This window comes from Nothobranchius furzeri, chromosome 8, assembly GCF_043380555.1.
Source record: "Nothobranchius furzeri strain GRZ-AD chromosome 8, NfurGRZ-RIMD1, whole genome shotgun sequence".
Lineage (NCBI taxonomy): Eukaryota > Metazoa > Chordata > Actinopteri > Cyprinodontiformes > Nothobranchiidae > Nothobranchius > Nothobranchius furzeri.
This window is the reverse complement of record NC_091748.1, coordinates 71106494-71128376: the sequence shown is the minus strand read 5'-3', so window position 1 is coordinate 71128376 and position 21883 is coordinate 71106494. Positions and strand designations below refer to the sequence as shown.

Genomic DNA, 21883 nt, shown 5'->3' with positions numbered 1-21883 from the left:
TGCAGATGGAAAATAAAAACAAATTTAAAGATGGGGTAAGGTTTTTAAGAATGTTTTGAAGTTGTAAAAGGGAAAAAGTGAAGTACAATACCGGTAAAAATATTGTTGTGTTAGTTTATTGGTTAATAGAATAGTTTATTGTCTTGGATGCACAAAAATATACTAACTTTTTTTAACAGAAATTATTCTTCATTTTCTTTAAAACGTGAACTGATTTTTGAGCAAGTAATAATTAAAGAAAATTCAGCAAGAATTTCATTTTTGCTTTTAAAAAAGTCAAATATTTGAGAAATAATGATTTTTTTCTTGCGTGCGAGAAGTTTGGACACAACCATTCTGCCATTTAATGCTCAGACTCTTGGGAAAACTGGCTCAGCAGCAAACAGCTGCTCCGGATGAACACACCATTCTTGATCCGCTTCCGTCAGGTTCCCATAGAGCTGAGTCTTCTGCCCTGCTCATGCAGTACCTGACTTCAGTCGACCATTAGAGCTTGTTAAATGGACTAGGTGGGATTGAGGGGATCTGTTTTAAACCGTTTGAAGTGATATTTATCTGAAAGTGTTATTTTGTGGCTACCTTATAGACTTCATTGTCTTGTTGTGTTTGGGGTACCCCAGGGTTCAGATCTGGGGCCCCTGTTAATTTATTTTTTCATCTAGCTCTTCGGCACCTTTTTAAAATCAGATTTTAAATGCGTCTCACATCACTGCTCATGTTTAGGTGCACATCTCCTTTTGCTATGACAATGTCTCTAAGCTCTAAGTGCTTAGACCTAGTCAGATAGTTGATGGTTGATTTTCTTTGACTGAACAAAGAAAAAACAAAACATTTCTGCACAACAGTTATGTTTGTGTCTGAGGAGAAAAATAAACTCTTACGTCATTATGGGTGCGATAACAAACTTTCCTGTCAGGAATCGGATGGGTTTACTCTGACTCAGGTTTACATCAGATGTTTTAAGTTCAGTCTCTGATTCACTCCTGCTTTCATCAGCTTAGAAATATTGCTAAACTGCACTCGACTGTAACATGTCCTGAACTGGAGATAATTATTCGTGCTTTTGTTTGATCATGTTTTAAACACTGCTGTGCAATTTTCTCATGTCTGAGCAAACCCTCCGTAGAGCGCTTACAGGTCATCCAGCCTGCTGCTGGCGGGCTTCTGACCAGATAACCCAAATCTGCTTGTTTGACCTCACTGCTAACTCAGCAACACTAGATCCTGGTTAAATGCAGATAAGCGTTTTCATGGGCAGGCAGATTCAGGTTTATGCCAGAGAACTTATGTCCTCAGTCATTCTCTTAGGTCTGTGAAGACAAGGCAGCGTTATTTATATAGTACATTTTATACACAGAAGCAAGCATGTGGTCATGATCAGGTACAAGGTCTGGAGAGAAAAGGAGGAAAAAAGCTGCCAAAGTCCAGAGAAAGGCTGTCCAAAAGGTATCGGTCAGGTCTACTTTAAAAGCTATGATAAATGTCGGGCTTCATGGAAACTAAAAACATACCCTTTTTGCATTTACCGTAGACCACCAGCTCACCTGTGCTCCTTTCCTTTTCGGCACCTGTACAGAAAATCCTCAGAGTTAAAGAGCAGAAACACAAAGTTTTCAGCCAGCAGGTGTTTAAAGTGTAGTCTATATGCGATGAAAAGACTAAAATACCTCAGATGATCACCAGTTTTGTATTTCTTATTCTCTTCAGCCTATTTCACAGAGCTGCATGGCCGTTCCGAGCGCTCCCTGCAGGAGGTGCTGTCCCCGCTCGGGCCCCTGTACTCCCAGAACACTCGTCTGTTTGGGGACCTCTACACCGACCTGCGTCAGTACTATCGAGGCTCCGCCCTCAACCTGGACGAGAACTTATCTGACTTCTGGTCCCGCCTTTTGGAGAGAACATTTAAAGCATCTGCTCCTACAGATGTGAGTAACGGCGTGTGTTTAGATCCTGAATTAGAATGCAAAGTTTAGAAGAAACAGAAGGATGTGGAAATGGGAACCAGAGCCAGATGAAGGGCTGGGTCAGAGAACCGGGATGGAGACAGAAGAACACTGCTGGCATAGTAATGGCTGCATCTTAAAACCAGATTTTGGACGAAGTGATGAATAATCCTCGTTTTTCAGGTCCTTTGAGATGCTCTCTTTTATCTGGCTCAGAATCACATGAGAAAAAGTAGAACTGCCCTTTAATTTTCACTAACATAAAGTAATAAAAAGTGATAGCTAGAAATCCAATCAAATGACTATTTTAATGAAATGTTTTACAGTAGAGAACGTCATTCTCTTCCTGTCTGCTGCTGTCATCTCTGTCTGACAGGTCAACCTGTCAGAGGACTACCTTGAATGTGTCGCTAAGCAACAAGAGACGCTAAGACCATTTGGAGACGTCCCTCGGGACATGAAAGCAAAGGTGATCCGGTCCTTTGTCACTGCCAGGTCATTTGTCCAGGGGCTGTTAGTCAGCACCGATGTGGTCAGGAAGGTCTCACAGGTAAGTGTTTTTACTTCTGTTCCTGGTGATGAGGCATAAATCTTTAGACGAACGCCGAGTTCCCGTAACACAAACGATACAATTTTGGGGTTTGCGTGCAGTAATTATGTTTTTTTATTCATCAGAAGTACAATTTTAGTCAAAGTCTGATAACAGTTTCGATGTGTGAGTGTTTAATATCGGCTGGGCTGATTCCCAGGAAAGCAGATATGACAGCTGCATGGCTGTCACACCCACACCGTCAGAGAAAAGGCCTCCACCCTACCAGTGGGAGGCAAAAACATCATCAAAACTGAAGCGTCAGACTCAGTACAAAGCCTTCATCCTGAGGGGTTGACGACTGATGTCACATCACCGGTGTGACGATGATTTTTTAGAGCTTTTTGGTTTCTCTAAAATGCTCAGATTTGTTTAAACCTTGTTTTCTCTTATTGTCACATTTTGTGGCTTGACAAAAATTTCTTATTGTCTTTAATCCTGATACTTAGTGGAACAAACATTACTTTACATTCCCCAGCACTGTAAAATCTGACTGATGCCTTTTGTCCACCCCCACCCCACCCCCCCACACACACCCTCCTGGTAACGTGTAAATACTGCCCCCTGCTGTCGTCTTAGACCAATGATCCCAACTTTCCACTGTTCAACACCTTGAAGCAACACATGAAGCTCCTCCTTTCTCTCCTGTGGTCTGATGTGTGTGTTTCCTCCATCACCAGGTGCCTCTGGGTCCAGAGTGTCTGAGGGCGCTGATGAAGCTGTTTTACTGCCCTCACTGTCGGGGCTTAGCCTCCGTCAAACCCTGCTCCAACTACTGCTTCAATGTGATGAAGGGCTGCCTGGCCAACCAGGCTGATCTGGACCCAGTGTGGCAAGAGCTAATAGGTGAGGCACTGTCTACTTTATATTTTTACAGAAACGTTATTTTTGCTTAATCTGAGACCTCGATTTTTAATAAGAGTGAACATATAGAGCAAAAACTCATGTTTTTGTGTCTCCGGTCAGACACGATGATCCAGGTGGCATCCAGTTTCAGCACAGAACCCAGTCTCGATGTGGTTCTGTCCTCCATTCCTGTTCGAATCTACGAGGCAGTGCACTACCTACAGGAGAACACGGATGCGTTCACAGCTAAGGTACGACATTCTTCTTATCTGGTCAAGTCAATTCCTACGAGTTTTAAAGCAACACTAAGTTTCCTCCCTTCTCCCTCCTACTGGTTGAAAGCTGAATGAAAACCTTCAAAAGCAACCCTGCTGCAGCCTGCTGTAGCTAGTGGTAACAATGAGCTAATGCTAACATGAGCGAACCCATTCTAAAATAAACCGTAAATTAAAGAGATCCGCATTGTTGGAAAAAAGCAACAAAGCCAGGTCACCATCAATCCATGATTTCACAGCCTCCTTCAGCTCCCTCAACTGAGGGCTTAGCTGATTTTCACTCTGGCTTTCGATCTTTGCTTCACCTTCAAAGACATTACTCTCTTGTAGGGCTACTAGGAAAACCTGCGATATTCGATAACAATGATTAATATTGCAATAACGATATTGTGATAAATAAAAACTTGACTCAGGAACAAAAATAACGAAAAACAAAAAAATTAAAAAAATCGTAAAAATGAGAAAAACAAAAGGTGTGAGGAAACTGAAAAAGAAAACGAACAAGAAAAGGCAATCAGTGGATCCCGGAAAAAAGCAGAATCAGCAAAAAGAGCAGAACAAAGCTAACTCAGGTGTTTGCTAACCATTAAAATTAAGCACCCAATTGGCCAAATGGGTGAAGAGCTCCATTTGTTTTGTTAAAAAAAATCATGCTTTCGTTTGACTGACAGAATGCATTATGTGTAGCAAACATCTGAGCTGAACATTCATTGCGATATTCATCTGGTCTTTGCGATATGCGTATTGTGCATGCTGATATAGCGATAACGATATATTTACGATGTATTGTGCAGCCTTACTCTCTTGCGTTTAAGTCCAGGCTCCGCCATGATGCTAAGAACAAAAGCTACATGCTTCTCCTTGCACTTCGTGTTGTCAGCAGACTGATAAAGCTACTGGTAGCCTTTATATGAGCTACCTGCACAGTAAACAACCTTAAAGCAGATAGAGACCTCACACTAGTGTTCCTACACAAACACAAACTGTTAAGTTACTAATTTTATTTAGTAAATTGGCACTTATCACAGACATAGAATCACAAAGTGCTTCACATAGATCAAAACTAAATAAAACAATCATAAAATCATAATGATCTCAAAACAGAATTAAATTAACATCAGAAAAAATTAGGTCATAAAATGATAAAATTTCACTAACAGATGAAAAATTATTACAAATTTGAGTTAAAAATAAGAAAATAAAAGATTTAGGTAAAAGCAGCTTTAAATAAAAGGGTCTTTAGGTGTTTTTTAAGTGTCCAGACTGTCGATGCTGCTTAAGGATAAAGGAAGATCATTCCAGAGTCGAGGTGCAACAGTCTGGAAGGAGCGATCACCTCGACTTTTATATCTGGTCTTTGGAACTTCTAGAAGGTTCTGGTGGGTGGACCTGAGGGCTCGGGTTGGGACATAAGGCTTTAACAGTTCAGTAATATAGGGAGGAGCTTGACCATGTAGAGTCAGGATTCTAAAATGAACTCCAAAGTTAAAGGGTAACCAGTGAAGAGACATTAGAATAGGAGTGATTGGTGCTCTTCTGTTTGCTCCAGTTAGGAGCCTCGCTGCAGAGTTCTGGACCAACTGAAGGCGGTCAAGGGCTTTGATTAGTCAAAAACAACACCCAGATTCCTTAACCCTCTGATGCATGAATTATGAAATCTTCAACCATGATTTTTTAAACATTTTTTTTCATTAATCTTTAGGTGTGAATGAAACAAATTCCAACAAATTTTTTTGTAATATTTTGTTAATTTACTAATAATTTATTACATGTCCATCTCAGTGGACAACATGCATTCTGAACATGAAATATTTTGGCTTGACATACTGAAGTCCAAATGGAGGGGCTCACATGCAATAAAGTCTTCAACAGCTGTGCTTAATAGCAAAAATAAAGAAATAACAATTTTGAGTACCTGTCCACTGTAGTGACCATTATGCATCAAAGGGTTAAATTCGTCTTGACGGCAGAGAATAAATGACCACGCTTTAATCCAGGGGTGTCGAACTCTAATTCACACTGGGCCAAAATGAAAGCTGGGACGAAGTTGCGAGCCAAACTCAATATCTTAAAAAGTCATGGCAAACAGGCACATTTTCCTTTATCTACGGATGCGTGTTTGAAACATTAGTGTCTGGCACCATCTAGTGGATGGTTTTTTTAAACTACTCATAAAACTACTTTTTACTTCCCTTGTGTCCTACTGTGTTTTCATGCTTAGGACTTTAAAATTACTATTATTATTTAGTGTGAATCATATTGAAGCCTGCCTCGATGCAATTGGAAGACTGAGATACTTGGAAAAAGGAGGCTTGCTGATGCATTTTACCCAAATGATTAGTCTGGTTTCAATATAAACTGTGTTTGTGTGTGTGTGTGTGTGTGTGTGTGTGTGTGTGTGTGTGTGTGTGTGTGCGTGTGTGTGTGTGTGTGTATAGGTTTACCAAACATGTGGAATTCCTGGTGAACCGGGAACAGGAAGTCCCACTCTCCATGAGCAGAAGAGGAAAAGCGGCTCCTTGACTGCACTGGAATACAAACCTTCTCCCACCGCTGGACTCAGACTGGAAATGCAGGTGTGCTCCTCTACCTGCTGAATGTTGTAGCAAATATGAAGTTGAGTTGGCCTGATGTGTTGCTGATATTAGAACCAGTTCATCTGGAAAAAGACAGATTTGAAAATCCACTTTCGTTTCTCACCTTTTACTTTAAACACCAGGTAACAACATGTTGTTCTTTTGGCTCAAAAGTAAAGTAGGAGGCTTGAATTAGGCAGAATACTTATAGAACATGTTGTGGTATAATTTAAAAGGTTTTAAAGCTCCTCTGGCTCAGTTAGTATACGCATCTCTGTTTGAATGTTTTTTTTAAAGAATCATCCAAATCAAAACAATGTATTCAACTCCGAGGATTACATTGTAAGATGTGTTCTCCTGTGTGATAGGATCACTGCACACTCACACATACTCGTGCAAATTAAATAAATACAGATGCGTAAGTGCTTTATTAAATTGACTCCTCACTGTGGATAATCACTATCAGGAGTAGAGACCGACATGTTTTATGCTCTACTGACTCACATCTCATCACCGTGAAATCAAGTTTCATACTTTTAATCAGACTTAATGAAAGTTCAGGGATTGCGACACAGAACAGCTGTTTTACTAGGGTTTGACCTTTTTAATCAGAGAAAATACCCATGCTGGAGTGGAAATGGGTTACCATGGTTACTAAGTGATTTGCATAAATAGTTAAGTGGCTTATAGAGAACACTTAAGAGATTGCTTCCTAATGTAGCCTCAGGATGAACAGGAATATATATTACTTTGCTTGTTTTTTTAGCTGGTTATTGTTTAAAGAGCAAGTCACTCCAAATCAACATTTTTTGCTGATAAACTATATAAATGAGTGTCTGATCGTGCTGTTGGCAATTGTAGTCAATAATACAGCATTTTAGTTCTTCTTAGTTAAAATTTAAATATTCTGCCTAAAATTGTCAGTGTTGTGCCGTTGTCAGGTAAAAACTCTGCACAGCATTTGAATTTAAATCTGCCATCGCTATTGGCTAAGAGGTACCCTATGATGTTAGATGGTACATTATGATGTCACAATGTTGTGAGTGTGTGTATTTGTTAGTGGCTCTGCCCTCTTGGCCTGCTAGGCAACAGCATTTGTTGCATTTTTCAAACAGGAAGTGGGAGTTGAGTAAGAATCTGGTAGGGGGGTGACTTGCTCTTTAAATATACTTTATGTTGGGAGCATCTGGCAGTGTCTCCTGTCACAAACAGCTTGAGTTCACACCTGCGACAGAACTCCCAAAACGTTCTGGGGAGGCGGAGGACACTGAGTTCAAATGTGTTCTGTTCCATTCCTTTGTTGAGGCGGACGACGAGAGCCGTGGCCGTAGGGTCATTGGTGCCTGTTTTGGCAGTAACCCCAATCCTGCTGGTGGACACCGGCGGTTAGGGATGCTGTCAAGCTGAAGAAAGAGTCCTGTCGGGTCTTTTTGGCCTGCGGAACTCCAGAGACAGCTGATGGGTACCTACAGTCCAAGCAGAATGCGGCTCAGGTGTTCGCAGAGGCAACAACTCAGGCATGGGAGGAGTTTGGTGAGACCATGGAGCAAGACTTCCACACAGCTTCAAGGAGATTCTGGTCCATTATCCGGTGCCTCGGGAGGGGAAACTAGAGCTCTACCAACACTGTCTATAGTGGGGACGGTGTTTTGCTGACCTCTACTCGGGATGTTGTGAATCGGTGGGCGGAAAACTTTGAAGACCTCCTCAATCCCACCGGCACGTCTTCCAGTGAGGAATCTCTGGTGCTGAGGTCACTGAGGTGGTCAAAAAGCTCCTCAGTGGCAAGGATATGGAGATGCTGCAGATCTTCTACAAGTCTGCTGTTGAGAGTGTAATCTCTTCAGCCATCGTCTGTTGGAGTAGCAGCATCAGAAGCAGTGACCTGAAAAGGCTCAACAGCCTAATAACAAAGGCTGGTTCTGTTCTGGGGACGACTGTGGAACCACTGGAGGAGTTAATGCAAAGAAGGATTCTCCAGAGAATCAAGAAAATGATGGACAACCCTGAGCATTCTCTTCACAAGACTGTTCGACAACGGAAGAGTGTCTTCAGTCAGAGGCTTCTTCAGTTTGGCTGCAACACTGACCGCTACTGGAGATCCTTCCTGCCAACAGCCATTGTAATATACAACAACTCTTTGATGACTTGATTATTATTATTATTCTGAGCTACTACAGCAATCAGTTTCCCTCTGGGATTAATAAAGTATTTTTGAATTGAATTTAATTGAATAAAAATAAAGAGAAATGTTCAAAATGTATTTAAAATAAAATGAACATTGAACATTAGCATAAACTCTCTTTGAATAACAAGACTTGGCCGATACTTTGCTGAGTCCAATCAATCAATCAATCAATCAATCAATCAATCAATCAATCAATCAATCAATCAATCAATCAATCAATCAATCAATCAACCAATCAATCAATCAATCAATCTTTATTTGTGTAGTGCTTTACACTTCTTAGGGGGTAAATTGCTTAACATTTGCATAACATTTTAAATGGAATTAAAAACATGTCAGAACAACAGTAAAAACAACAATAAAATAAAATTTAAATAAATAAATAAAGAGTACTAGATTCGACACTCCAGGGTATTCAAAAGCCTCATGAAAGAGGTGTGTCTTTAATCCAGATAATCCAGTAATGTCAGTAGTCATGTGGAGGTCAAGTGGTAGTTCCACACATGTGGCTGCATGGTCTCAGCTGGTCAATCCATTGTTGATGGATGTGGGTTGTATTTTCAGGTCTCAGATATTTCCAGTAAGCTCCGGGAGATGCGTCACTACTGGGTCCAGCTGCCTGTGGAACTCTGTCGAAAACTTGCAGCAGGAGGCAACAGTCAGGAGGATTGTTGGAATGGGAATACTAAAGCCAGGTGAGACACCACAGAGGAGTTCGATAGGCTTTGAAATTATTATAAAATATGGCTAACTCCTATGATATATTGTTTCATTTGATTCAGCTCTTCCATCCTCTAATCCTTAAAAGCACAATCTTTGTAAATTAAAGGTCAAAATTAAAAGTGATATAAATGATTAATGACCTGCACTTGTCTAGCACTTTACACTACAGTGTATCATTCATCCATTCACACACACATTCACACACTGATGGTGATGAGCTACAATGTGGCCACAGCTGCCCTGGGGCACAATGACAAAGGCTAGGCTGCCAAGCACAGGTGCCACCAGACCTAACGACCACCACCAGCAGGCAAGGTGGGTTAAGTGTCTTGCTCAAAGACACAACAGCAAAATTTGCTGCCGAGATCAGGAATCGATCCTACAACCCTCTGATTACTGGACGATTCACACTACCTCCTGAGCTACTACTGCCCGCAACATTCAGTATTCATCTCAGCAATGATGCTCCCTGCCACTCGCTCACTAGAGTTTAAAGTAACACTAACAATTTTCCTGATTCACTCTCCTACTGGTGGAAAGTGGAATTACAACAATCATAAACAACCCTGCTGCAGCCTGCGCTAACGACAAGCTAACGCTAACATGAGTCGACTGGTATTTGTCAGAACCCAAGTCCCCAAGCCAGCCTCTCCCAACTAGCCGATCTCCACCGTGGACCACATCTCCCAGCATGCCCCTCGCGGGGATTCCCTCCACGTCACACCTACGTCACTAACTGCGACTATATACGGAAGTCGCCTCCCCAGCTCACCACTCAGTCATCGTTTCTTCAGATCCATGATCAGAGTTTCCAATCAACCGATCCATCTTACGAACTATCCGCTCACAGTAAGTGTTCTTACTTACTTCTGGAAAACCCGGCATTTCCGTGTCACTTCATTGATGCGCGAATGCTCGGGGATTCCTAGATTAAATCGTGAGCCGGCGTTTCACCGACGCTATTACTTCCGCGGCTGTGAAACCAAGCTCTCTACAAGCTCAACTCCCGAATCCAGCCGACCAGTCTGACAGTATTAAATTAAACCAGGAAGTGAAAAGATCCACGCTGTAAGAAAAAAAATTTTACTTACACGTCCAGTAGCAACAAAGCCAGGTCACCATCAGTCTGTTATTTCATATACTTCATTAGCTTCCTCAAACAAGTGTCAATGTTCATCCTGGTTGTAGCTCTTTGCTTCGCCTCCAAAGACATTCTCTTACTTTTACTTCCAGGCTTTGTCATGATGCTAACAAACTTCTTTTTCTTCTTCTTGTGTTTTTTATTGACTATCGGCAAACTGAAATAGCTAACTGCTAGCATAACAGCTAACAGCCATAAAACAGGGAAATAGCTCCCCCCCACTGAGTACCTTTACTTTTCATAAAACTGTTGTGTGCGGTTTCTGGTGAGCAGAGGTCTGCAGAGTGGTGTTTAATGTGAAGTTGGCAAAGTTTGTACTCACACTGTCACTTAAACCCACATTTAAAGGGCTAGCTTAAAGCGTTAAAAACCGTTTAGTGTTGCTTCAACGAAACAGATTCAAGGTTTGAAAGTTTTATTCCTGCAGCACAAAAACACGATTGCTTCCAAAAAGAAAGCTTGTTGTTGTAAAGATAAACAAAAATTGCTGCCTAAGATGAGAGAACTTAGTGAAAATTAAAAAAAGAAGCATGAAGCCCTGAAGTTATGCCACAGAATTCTTTTCCTTTTATTGTTAAAAGAGAATTGGTCAAAGCAGAAACCCTACATGCAATGTCACCCCAACAAACCGAAAACTGCACGAATTCATCCCAAAGTGTTTTAAAACTTTGATAAAATTCACATTTAGCTGCGCAGGCGTTCAAGGCTGGACCCAATCATGCACCACATTAAACATACAAGCACCTATCAGTGTGTGTGTGTGTGTGTGTGTGTGTGTGTGTGTGTGTGTGTGTGTGTGTGTGTGTGTGTTGTGTGGTAAGGTTTGTGTTAACCACCTACCTTCTACACCTCCCAGTCTAAGTGTGCTGGATTACAGCCAAGCAATGAGATTTATACTGAGCAGTTTATTCAGAAATGAACGGCATCCAAGAGGTTTGAATAATAAATGGGTCTTCACGCATCTGAATAATGTGAGAGTGGCCATGAAACATAGATGAATCACCAACTGTGTGACAGATAGAGAATAAATGAATTTTGTGCATCTGCCCGGCAGAGAGGGAATTATTTGTGTGATGAACTACTTGAAGCTGCTTTTTATCATGTAGTGGATTAAGTGAAAACTCAGAATGCATTTATTGTGCATGAATGTATGGTTGTAGCTGTAGTACACCTTGAACTAAGTATAGAAATAGGTTCATTTGCAGTTTAACAGGCATAAGCTGTGCTCATTTCAGTGATTATGTTAATGTATCTCATTTTCAGGTACCTTCCAGAGGTGATGGGAGATGGTTTGGCCAATCAGATCAACAATCCAGAAGTTGAGCTTGACATCACAAAGCCAGATATGACGGTCCGGCAGCAGATTATGCAACTCAAAATAATGAGCAACAGGCAGAAAAGTGCATTAGAAGGCAACGACGTGGACTTCCAGGACGCAAGTGGGTCTCATTCTGCATGTCTGAACGTTTCAGGGGGAGCTAAATCAGTCCTGTCTTTTCTCCAGTGCACAATTTTATCAAAGTCATCAGAATTTCTCTTTGAAATTATTTGAAAAGTTTAACTTTTTTAATTATTATCAAGAATATTGAAAAAAAATCTCTTTCATAATTGTAGATCTGCGTAAAAAAGAAGAAAGCAGGTTTTATTGTGTTAAAAAGGAATTTGTCTGCCATCATTTTAAAAAATGCTCTGCAGTATTGTGCTCATTTTGATGCAGATGCTGTAGTGTTTACTGCATGCTTGAAAGGACAGGGTGAAGTGGTTGACTGCTTGGCAATTTATACTGTTAAATGTCACTGCATCTTTCAAATTGTGCCTTTAAAAGGATTATTTAAATGATAAATGTAAGAGTGACACGATGAAACAAAATGGAATGATTTACAATAGCTGCCTTTTGAACTGTTATTCAAGAGTTTTCTTTCTGAATACATTCCAACTATTTTACATCTTGCATTAAATGTAGTTTTTGTCTTATCTTGTAAACAGATAAATTACCCATCAGCAGTAATCACTGAAACAAAGAAAGTTTAAAGTTCTCATTCACTTGTTATTAAAAAACAATCTGCTGTGAATGAATCGGTTATGAATGAATATCTTGTGAGGGGGTTTCTGTAAAGGAAGTAGAAGTTAGTCGGAGGAGAAGTGGGGCATACATTTTCAATGATATGCAAGTCTTGTCTCTGATTGGCTAACAAGAACACAACTCATCTGTTGCCCTCAACTGCGCTGTCTTATTGTGTAAGAAAAGCAATGCTGATGTTTAATCTCCACAAATAATTCAAGCCTGATCAGGTTCCGCCATGTTGTGGAGATGCTAATGCTAATGGTTAGCGGCTACTAACCGCTAAATCAACACAACCGTCTGCATTTGTGAGCCAAGGTGGATGGAGCCATGAATGATCATTTACGCTGTGATGTAGGAGAGGCTTAAGCCGGGCGTACACTGTGCGACTTTTTCACTTTTTTGAGCCGATTTTCTAGTCGTGCGAGAATCCACAACATCAGGGCGAGTTTTGCGCCGAGCGGTCGTGTAGTGTACAGGGGGTTACGAGAGGCGATTAACACCACGTGACCAGCTGCCGATCAGCAGTCGTGAGGTCGCACGGACTTCTGGCGTGTTTAAAATTTCGCTCATCCCTCGTGAGGGTATCGCACTGTTGAAGCGGCGCTGCGAGCAGCTGCGACCCAAAAAGTATCAGAACCGCTCACGGCGCATGCGCAATCCTGCATCAACGCCGCTCGCTATTTCCCTAATAACACACGTTGTTCGTTTTTGTTTCTACACGTTTTTTTACTCACAAAGATTGTCAAGAAAGCGTGTTTGTCGTGTTCATGTCAAATTAAACTGATCACAAAACACAGATTTACTTTCTTTATTTCGTTTTCCTCATCCAACCCCCATAAATCCCTGTGTGTCCCCCTGCAGCACTCCCGAAGGACAACAGGCAAAACAAAAAAGTCTGACGTGTTGAGTAAAAACTGCTATTTTTAGCATATTTTTAGGGCCGACGTGTTGCTACCAGACGTACAGTGTGAGCAGTCAGGTCGCATGCTAGAACTGGGTCGTGCAATGTGAGCACATGACTCGTGAGATCTGCTCTGTGAGGAAGTCGTACAGTTAGAGCTGAAGCTGAACGCTGCGAGTGAAAAAGTCGCACAGTGTACGCCCGGCTTTAGTCTGGCCACGACGCATAGACAGATCTCGATTGTGGGGCGGGATCTATGGTTGTCTTTCAAACTGTCTCCACATGCTATTGGACAACGAACAACATGACAAACGCACAGCTACGGATGTCAGTCAACAGGGCAGTCTCCCATACACTGTTGAAGAAGACGAAAATACGTCTTTTGTCTAAAGTACCTTTATCTACTCTTGACTCAAAGAAAAGACCAAGCCTAAATAGTCCAAAGCAGTTTAAAACAAGCTGTCGCCATCTTTATATTTTTGCTCAGTCGCAGTAATATCCCGCCCACCAAACCTATAGAGCTCCGTGATTGGCCAGCCACAAAACTGGTCTGGCCTGCTGAGGTTCATATGGAGCGTGGCTAGACCCACATGTAGAGCAAAATCATTTTGCTTCGCCTGCTGTCTGTCTAAATTTCTAGGCTAGAAGACACTAGCTCTTTCTGACCCATTTATTTTCCCAACTATTGCCTTCCTGCGGCTAATGTGATCGATAGCGAATGCAAAAAATGTTAACGTGCAACGCAGAGTGACCAATCGTATTTCAAAATGAACAAGAATGAAACAATTTTTCAGGGAACGAGACCTTTAATTTTTTTTCATGACTAGTTTTAACTAAATTCTCTTTCTAAAAACTATCCAGGTGATGACATTAGCGGATCAGGAAGTGGGATGTGCGTGAGTGGTCACTGTCTTCGGAGCAGGCCAGGGTTGTACGCCTACTCGCCAAAGAATGACCCCGTTGGAGGTGCCACCACGTCTCAAGCCAGCATCTGTCACCTCCTACTGCTGCTCCCATTAACCATCCTGCTTCTCCAGCGATGATGGACCGCTGTTTGCCTCATGTCTAGCCTCGAGGGCCAGAACCCAATAGAACTATTTGAAAGGAGGTTTGGTTGCTGGAAGACCAGAACATAACTTTGCCAAAAAAAAATAGAAAAGACATTTTAGGAGTTCAAATGGACTTTTTTTCTTTGACTAAGATGAGCAAACACAGACTGTTGGCTTTATTTTGCTGAGTTTTATTATATCTTAGTTTGAGTGTGATTTAGTGTCTGGTCTGTAGATCGATTGGCGAAGAGCGATTGAAAGAAAACAGGTGAACACGAAGGAGGCTTGTAATCATGAAGGTGTACGTTTAGCCCAAGTTTCCAGTCAGCAGGTGTCCTTATCTGTGGTGAATTTATCAAGGTTTTTATGATTTTTTTATAACTCAAGTCAAGGTTACCTGACTTCAACACGTACGCTGTAAATGTTTGTGTACATTACCTTAAAGACTGGCACTATACTGAGCCATGAATGTACAACGTGTTACTCAACGATATCTATGTGATATATCAGCGGATCCCTGTGATGTGAGCATCAACACACGTCATCTGGGACATTTCTCATAGTAATTCAGATAAACGCTCACACTCTGGAAATGTATGACGTGTTGTAATTGCGACGATTTACCATATTTTTATTCTAAAAAAGAAAAGAACAGGTTATGGGAATGTCCACTTAAAGTCACTGTTGTGAAGAATTAGTCTCATCAAAGATCATATAAACAAGCACATGCAAGTATTTTCTACATTTTATGTTTGAAGACAGAAAATTGCACAAAAACTTCAACGTATTTGTTTGCATTCTACACAAAAGAAGGAAAACTAAATAAAACAAAACAACACAAACTTTGAATAGCTCATCATTCTGGTGGGAAACTACTTGTTAAATGCACTTCACGTCATATTGGTGGCTGATCAAAAGGGTCAAACCAAAGTTTAGCACACAGGGAGACAATGCAGCCTGAAGGAAGGTTAATCTTGGACAGCGCTCATGGCTAATCTGATGCATCACAAAATCAAAACAAACGCGACATTTCTACTATAGGAGTTCTGGGAAATTTCTGGGAGCGGGGAAGGTGACGAGGAAAATATGTTCGCTTAGTCCTCTCGTACAAAGTTGACCCTTTCAGGACTTTGCCTAGATGCCAGCATATAGTGATTTTTTCAGCAGTGAGTGACATCACCGATAGGCACTAAAGACATCCATTGACATTAATATTATTAAAGATGTTTTATTCCGTCAACGTATGTTGTAAAAAAACTATTAAGTGGATGGGGAGAACAGCTGTGTGCCATAAATAGTGGCATACAAAAAAACGCAGCATGAATTATGGCATCGTGGAAGGATAGGGTGCTTAAGTTACGCCCATACTTATGGACTATAGGTCCCCTACTGTCAAAAAGTGAATGGGAATCTATGATCCAATAAAGGTTATTATGTGATCCTGTTTGATATGTGCCATGGATTTAACAAATGGCGACCGTGAATTTCAAAGAAACATTTTGATGCCAGAAAGCACGTATTTTTGACAGGTGGAAAAAGTTATAATAGGTTTTGTGTGAAAACACATAGGACTACAAATGCTCGTCTCACTAAATTGATGTCATCACACTAGACAAGAAGAAGAAAAATGGCTGTCAGTTTAGTGAGCTTAACAAACTTCTTCCAGGGTGAAAGAAGGAGCATTAAATGTGGAGAAAACCACGATAAATCTGGCCATGTGGTAAGTAGCAGCTACGCTGGGGGATGGAGGTTCTGTGGTGATGTCATATGTGCAACATATCTGATTTGTAGTCATTTTAAATATGAATTTTTACAAGGTAATAAATCTCACGTTACGTGACAGACGCAGATGAAACTCACATAAATATTTATCATTTAAATTGAAGTACAACATTTGGGTGACGCAGGGCGTGAGGCAAAGCAGAGCAGAAAATAACTTTTTGTTCTGTTACATTCATTTGTTCTCAGTCGACAGAAAGGGGAGGAGACTTGGGTCCTGTCCACACGTAGCCGGGTGTCTCCCAAAACAAAGATTTTCTACGAGTCGTCCACATCAAAACACAGATTTACGCATACATTTTGTTAAAAACATCAGCTAAAGTGAAGATTTGCATTTTCTTTGTTTTAAGTGTTTCTGTGTGGGCAGAAATAATCGGAGTTTTAGGTTTCACGTCACTGTCTGCGACAAAAATGCTGATGGCCCATGTGCGACCTGTGTTTACACTACAACATGGATGCCCTCGAGCTGTGCTCGCGTTATCAAGCTACATTTAACTAGTAGTTAAATGAGTTTAAAAACTACATTTAGGAGCAATTCTACAGCTAGGCGCCATGTTTCATGTTTTGTTGACGTCGAGTATGACGAAATGGATAGGATTCAGGGGAAATACTGCCGCCTACAGGTCTGGCATGCCTATGAATGTGCTTAACTTGTGCGGTTACGTGTGAATGGAGATTTTTTATTTTTTAAATGAGGTGGTCTGGATGCTATATTTTGGGAGGGTGGATTTAAAAAATAAATAAATAAAGCAGCTATGTATGACAAGACCTTCCAGTCTGCTACAGCAGCAACTCTTCCAATTTTACAAGTGCTGGATGTTTGGCAACGTCTGCCACCCACTACTCTACCGGCTACCCCATGGCTTTGGTTCCAGAAATTGCCCAGAAATCAATACTTTTAGGCTTGCCCGCTGAAATGAAGACGGATCTGTGACTTTTATGGCACGTGCTTCTCCACATACAGTGAAGGTCTACTAAAATTACCCAGTTCTGATGGTGGAAATGAGCCTGAAGGCAGATGTTGTCTGATGTTGTTTGTCTGCAGGACTTTTGCAGAGGTGCTCTACAGTTGCCTGGTGATAAAATGCTTAATTTGACATGCATAAGTTTGTGTTATTATACTGACGCATTTACGCTCCTGATTTACATAAACAGCAGATGTGTTGCTTATGCACATATTTACACACTCTGGAACTGTTTATTTTGTCTGGTTTTTCACCCTCACTGTATTTGTTCACACATTTCACTCATTACATTCTGGTTGATTTTAGCAGATGTTGGATGACTGTTTATGTTGTAAAGTCGAACTGGGAAAAAAAAATATGTCAGCAATTTGGCAATAAAGTAAAAATTGCCAAACTTTGTGGATGAAGATGAAAAATTTTCTCATATTTTTGCTTTTACAAATGTTTTTGTTTTATTTTTTATTTTTTTCCCGTGTCTGGCTGTGAAGCAAACAGAATTAATGTCTGAATGCTGGTGACAAGCCTTACAGATTTACTCTCAGGTGGAGCGTCAAAGCTTCTGATTTAATGTCACCCCTGATACTTAAAACTTTATTGGTATTGTTTTTTGAATGCTTTAATATTCCAACCAGACACGGAGACAGAGATGAAAGAGAAAGAAAGAGACAAGGGGGTGGAAGTGGGTGTCCACAAAATAAACAATCAATGATGAACAAGAGTCTGCTTCTAGACCTGCAGAAAGAGAAAACCAAACAAAAAAAGAAAAAGAAAGGGACACACAACAATACAACAGGAGCAAGCTATCACTGCGTCAACCTGATGAGGAAATATAAAATCAACATTGTTTTATTGAACAATCAAACAATGATAAATCACAGTGCATTTAGTGCCAACCACAGCCTTAAGACATGTGTTGAAAATGCCAAAGTCCATACTTATGAGAGCACCATGTGAGCACCTGTGTGTGTACACACGCTTGTATATGTAAGGTTTCACTATAGGAGCAGCTAATAGAGAGTGTGAAGGGCCACAGGTCTGCCCCCCAAAGATGTGCAGGAGATGGAGGGAGCTCCAAGTCCCAGAGAACCAGGAGCTGCTCCAGAGCGCAGGGACCCTAGGGAGACTGTAACCAGAAAAGCCCCTGCCCCCCTCGAGAGGCGCAGAGGATTGCCCCCCGGGGGGGGGGTTGTCACAACCAGCAGCCGGCAGAGTCCCGGGAGATATCAGCAGCAAGCCCTCAGGCCCGCCTGCAGCCTCCCAGCCCCAAGCCGGCCGAGCCCGGAACCCAGCGACCCGGGACCCAGGGGCGACCAGCCCCGCCAAGGACCCAACAGAGCCCAGCGACTCAGATCCCACCAGGCAGCCTACAAAAATCTTAAACCCCCTGACCCAGGAGCTGCGAACACTCTGGCAGAACAAGGCACCACACTCCACACCAGGTGTGACAGGGGAAGGGTAGGCGAAGATGTATAGCAGCACAAGTCCCAGGAGAGGGGAGGAGTCCAAGACCCCACCTGACATATACAGTCATACACAGACACAGTCACACACTCCCTCCCTCATGCTCACACATACACATACAACCTAAGACTTACAAAAGTGAACACTAGACACCCACTCACGCTCCCCATGCACTCTGGTCCCGGTACTGTTGCACAAGGGGTACAACCATCACCGGTTCCCAGAGTTTGCCCCTTTCTTCTGGGGTGATGATGAGCAGGGTCCCCCGCCCAATGCTGAGCAAAGCATCCCACCACCCCAGACCCCAACATGACGGTCAGCTCCCCCTCCTACCCTCCAGCCCCAGGAAGCCAAGCAACAAGAGAGGTGCGCTAAGACACCTAGTCTCCCTCTGCCTGCTCCAATTTAGTGTTAGTGCGTGTTGATGAGGTGTATTCCATGGCTGTGGTGAGCAGGCAGCGCAGGCATCGTCTGGCCTACGCCAGCTGATGCAACCACACCATCCCACTTCCCCCACAGCTCTCAGTGTCTAAGTGCAGTTTAAAACTGGAAGTGGGCACCGGCACTCAGAATGAGGCTAAAAGATCCCCTTGCCAAATGCCGTTGAATGTGCTCACTCCCAAGGCCCTAAGTGTGTGTTTGCATGGAATGTCATTGGTGGAAGTGTTTAATGCGCAAATAAAACTGGGGGGCAGACTACCACAGGAATGTGGAAATGGGATCCATACCCACACCCCTGACTTGCCCACCCCCAAGGTCCTATGTGTATGATTGTGTGATGATGTGAAGGAGCAGGAGGAGAAAAATGTATGTGGATGGGGAGGAATGGCTGGTTGGCCTAAGCCCTCCAAGGAGCCAGCTCCCCCACTGGCCCCAATAGGCACCTCCATTCCCAAAATGCCCCCCCAGGCCATGGAGACCCCAGTCTCCTACAGTGTCGTCGCATGGCAATGCTGACGCCCATCTGGGACGTAATTTTGGGGGGGGACGGGTGGGACATGTCCCCCCCACTTTTTCAAAAGGCAGTTTCGGTCCCCTTCACTTTTTTCCGTCCAAAAACATTATTACGCTCCATTAAATGGATTTGATTGAGCACTAGGACCGAAACGGAAACCGGTTTCCTATTAGACCCACCCAAAAGCTAATCTATTGGCTCTGCTGATACTTGCTAACGTATTATTGGCTGTTGCTGCTGTCACTCCAAGTTGTAAACAGAACGTGCTCACGTTGTTTTGCTAGTTTGGAGCCGCTAGGGAACACCGGTACTGAGTCACATCGTCAACTAGACGCTGTGTAATATCAGAGCTCAGCTCAGCTTCCATTATATAACATTTGAATAAGTGTTCATTTGTGAGTGTTTGGTAGTTATGCACAGCCAGGCGGCAGCATGTCAAGAAACGAAAGTGGATATAAGAGACTTCTTTCAAAGTCAAAACGTAAGTTGGACATGTGACACCGCTGCATTAAGCTCAGACTCACCTCCTCCTTCACAAACATACTCAAAACTAACTTTTACAAACTAATCTCCTCCACATAACTGACTCCTCAGACACAATTTATTCGTATTATTATAATTATTATTATTTATTATTATTATTACTATTATCATCATGATTATTACTAGTAGTAGTAGTAGTAGAAGTGTAACTTCAAAACTTTTATCATTTAACTTTATTGTAAACTTATCTATTGCAATGTATATTTTCACATTAAAAAGCTCTGAAAAATGAACAGTATCATCATCGTCAACAGATTTTTTTAAGCTTAATGTCAAAGATGTACACTTTTCATTAGATTTATCTTATTTTTTCCATTTATTTTTCGTGTGTTGAAATGCAACAACTGTTTAAACACTTTTAAGGGAAAAACATATTTAATATGTTTTTATACACTCAAATTGGTAATGAATAATTTACACATTATATTAATAATAATTGTGAATTATACTAGAACCATCCTGTAAATATTTCTGTTTGTTCCATTCCAAAATCTCCCACTGTTTATAGTTCATGCATCTTTTTTTCAGGTGACTGACAGAGATGCAGGAGGAGAGACCGGTGAAGGTACAGCAGGAGAGGCTGTAGGAGATGGAGGACGAGAGCTTGGAGGAGATGGAGCAGAGGCTGGAGGCTCACAGGTGAGGTAGAAATAATGAAGATACGATAGACATAAAATTGATCATTGTGACAAATGTTAGGGTGATGATCATGTGTAAAACATTAGTTCAGCATGTCCTCTAACACAGCAAATGAAATAACAGCCAGATCTCAGGAGGGACCGTTTATGTATAAATACTTTTTATACTTTTGACTAGGCCTGGGAAAGTAACAAATTTTGCTGGATGATATTTTGTCCAACAAATTGTTGATGATAAACGATATCATTGTCAACATTATCTAGACCAAAATAACCACTAATATAATGTTAATATATCATAATAATGCAAGTACACCCTTTAAAATGCAACAAATAAACCTTCATTTAACATTGAAATGTCCAGAACCAGAACATCTAAATGAATAAAAATAACAAACAAAAATTAAATATAAAAAAGAATCTCACTCCCTGTTAGAAAATGTTGCACCAAAAACAATAAAAAAAAAGACCCAAAACAATAAATACAATGGCCTATCCATTGTCAACAGCCAAAACTGCACTTCAATAATGATAATAAATATTAATGATAATAGAGTTGTACATTTTTTAACTTTGATATATATATATATATATATATATATATATATATATATATAGAGGATGGAAAAATTATTGAGATGGGCATGTGACGTGTCAAAGGGTCTTTACATAACACCCCCCACCCCAAATCTGCACAAGCCTGCTGTGTCCCCCCCACTTCTGAAATCAAAATTTCGTCCCTGACGCCCATTAGCCACAACTTTCATTCGGCTACACGTCTGATCCGTGAGGTTTAACCAAGCTCCTCATTCACCCAACAAACATGAAGGAAAATCAAGCTGATGACAAAGATGTGCTAACCAGGGGTTTGGATCTGTTGAATAATGTCTTTTCCAGATGTCGGTGTTTCCAAATGAAGGAAAAAGACACAAAGACAGAGCAGAGTGAGTAGGTTTTAACCAGCTTGGTACAAAGGTTCGATATCATCGGTCAAAAGTGGCATTAAAATGTAATAATAGTCATTATTGGTTTTGGCTTTTGCTCTTTTAACAACACATTTACATAAATATATGACAGATATGCGGTAAAGTTTCAGAGCTTTTTTTTTTTGTTTATTTGGCACAACTGGCGTAACCCCCCCCCCCCCCCCCCCGCGACCCCACGTGGACAAAGCGGGTTCAGACAATAGATGAATGGATGGTAAATCAGAAGAAAAGCTGATATCCAACATCCCTCCCAACATGTC

General features: G+C 41.5%; 2 protein-coding genes across 2 annotated transcripts in view; both read left to right on the top strand.

Annotated features, from left to right (window-relative positions):
- The window catches only part of gpc1a (glypican 1a), a 63460-nt gene extending 49019 nt beyond the window's left edge, over positions 1 to 14441 (top strand). The window contains exons 3-10 of the mRNA XM_070553971.1: positions 1708 to 1925; positions 2320 to 2493; positions 3213 to 3378; positions 3499 to 3629; positions 6092 to 6229; positions 8982 to 9112; positions 11545 to 11720; positions 14109 to 14441. Coding sequence (XP_070410072.1) covers positions 1708 to 1925; positions 2320 to 2493; positions 3213 to 3378; positions 3499 to 3629; positions 6092 to 6229; positions 8982 to 9112; positions 11545 to 11720; positions 14109 to 14290 — 1316 coding nt within the window. The 3' untranslated portion in view covers positions 14291 to 14441. The remainder of the gene's footprint in view (positions 1 to 1707; positions 1926 to 2319; positions 2494 to 3212; positions 3379 to 3498; positions 3630 to 6091; positions 6230 to 8981; positions 9113 to 11544; positions 11721 to 14108) is intronic.
- Positions 14442 to 19491: 5050 nt separating this feature from the next.
- LOC107392953 (ephrin type-B receptor 1) overlaps positions 19492 to 21883 on the top strand; it is a 182102-nt gene continuing 179710 nt past the window's right edge. Inside the window, exons 1-2 of the mRNA XM_070554283.1 lie at positions 19492 to 19937; positions 20528 to 20638. The gene's annotated coding sequence lies outside the window, so the exon portion shown is untranslated. The remainder of the gene's footprint in view (positions 19938 to 20527; positions 20639 to 21883) is intronic.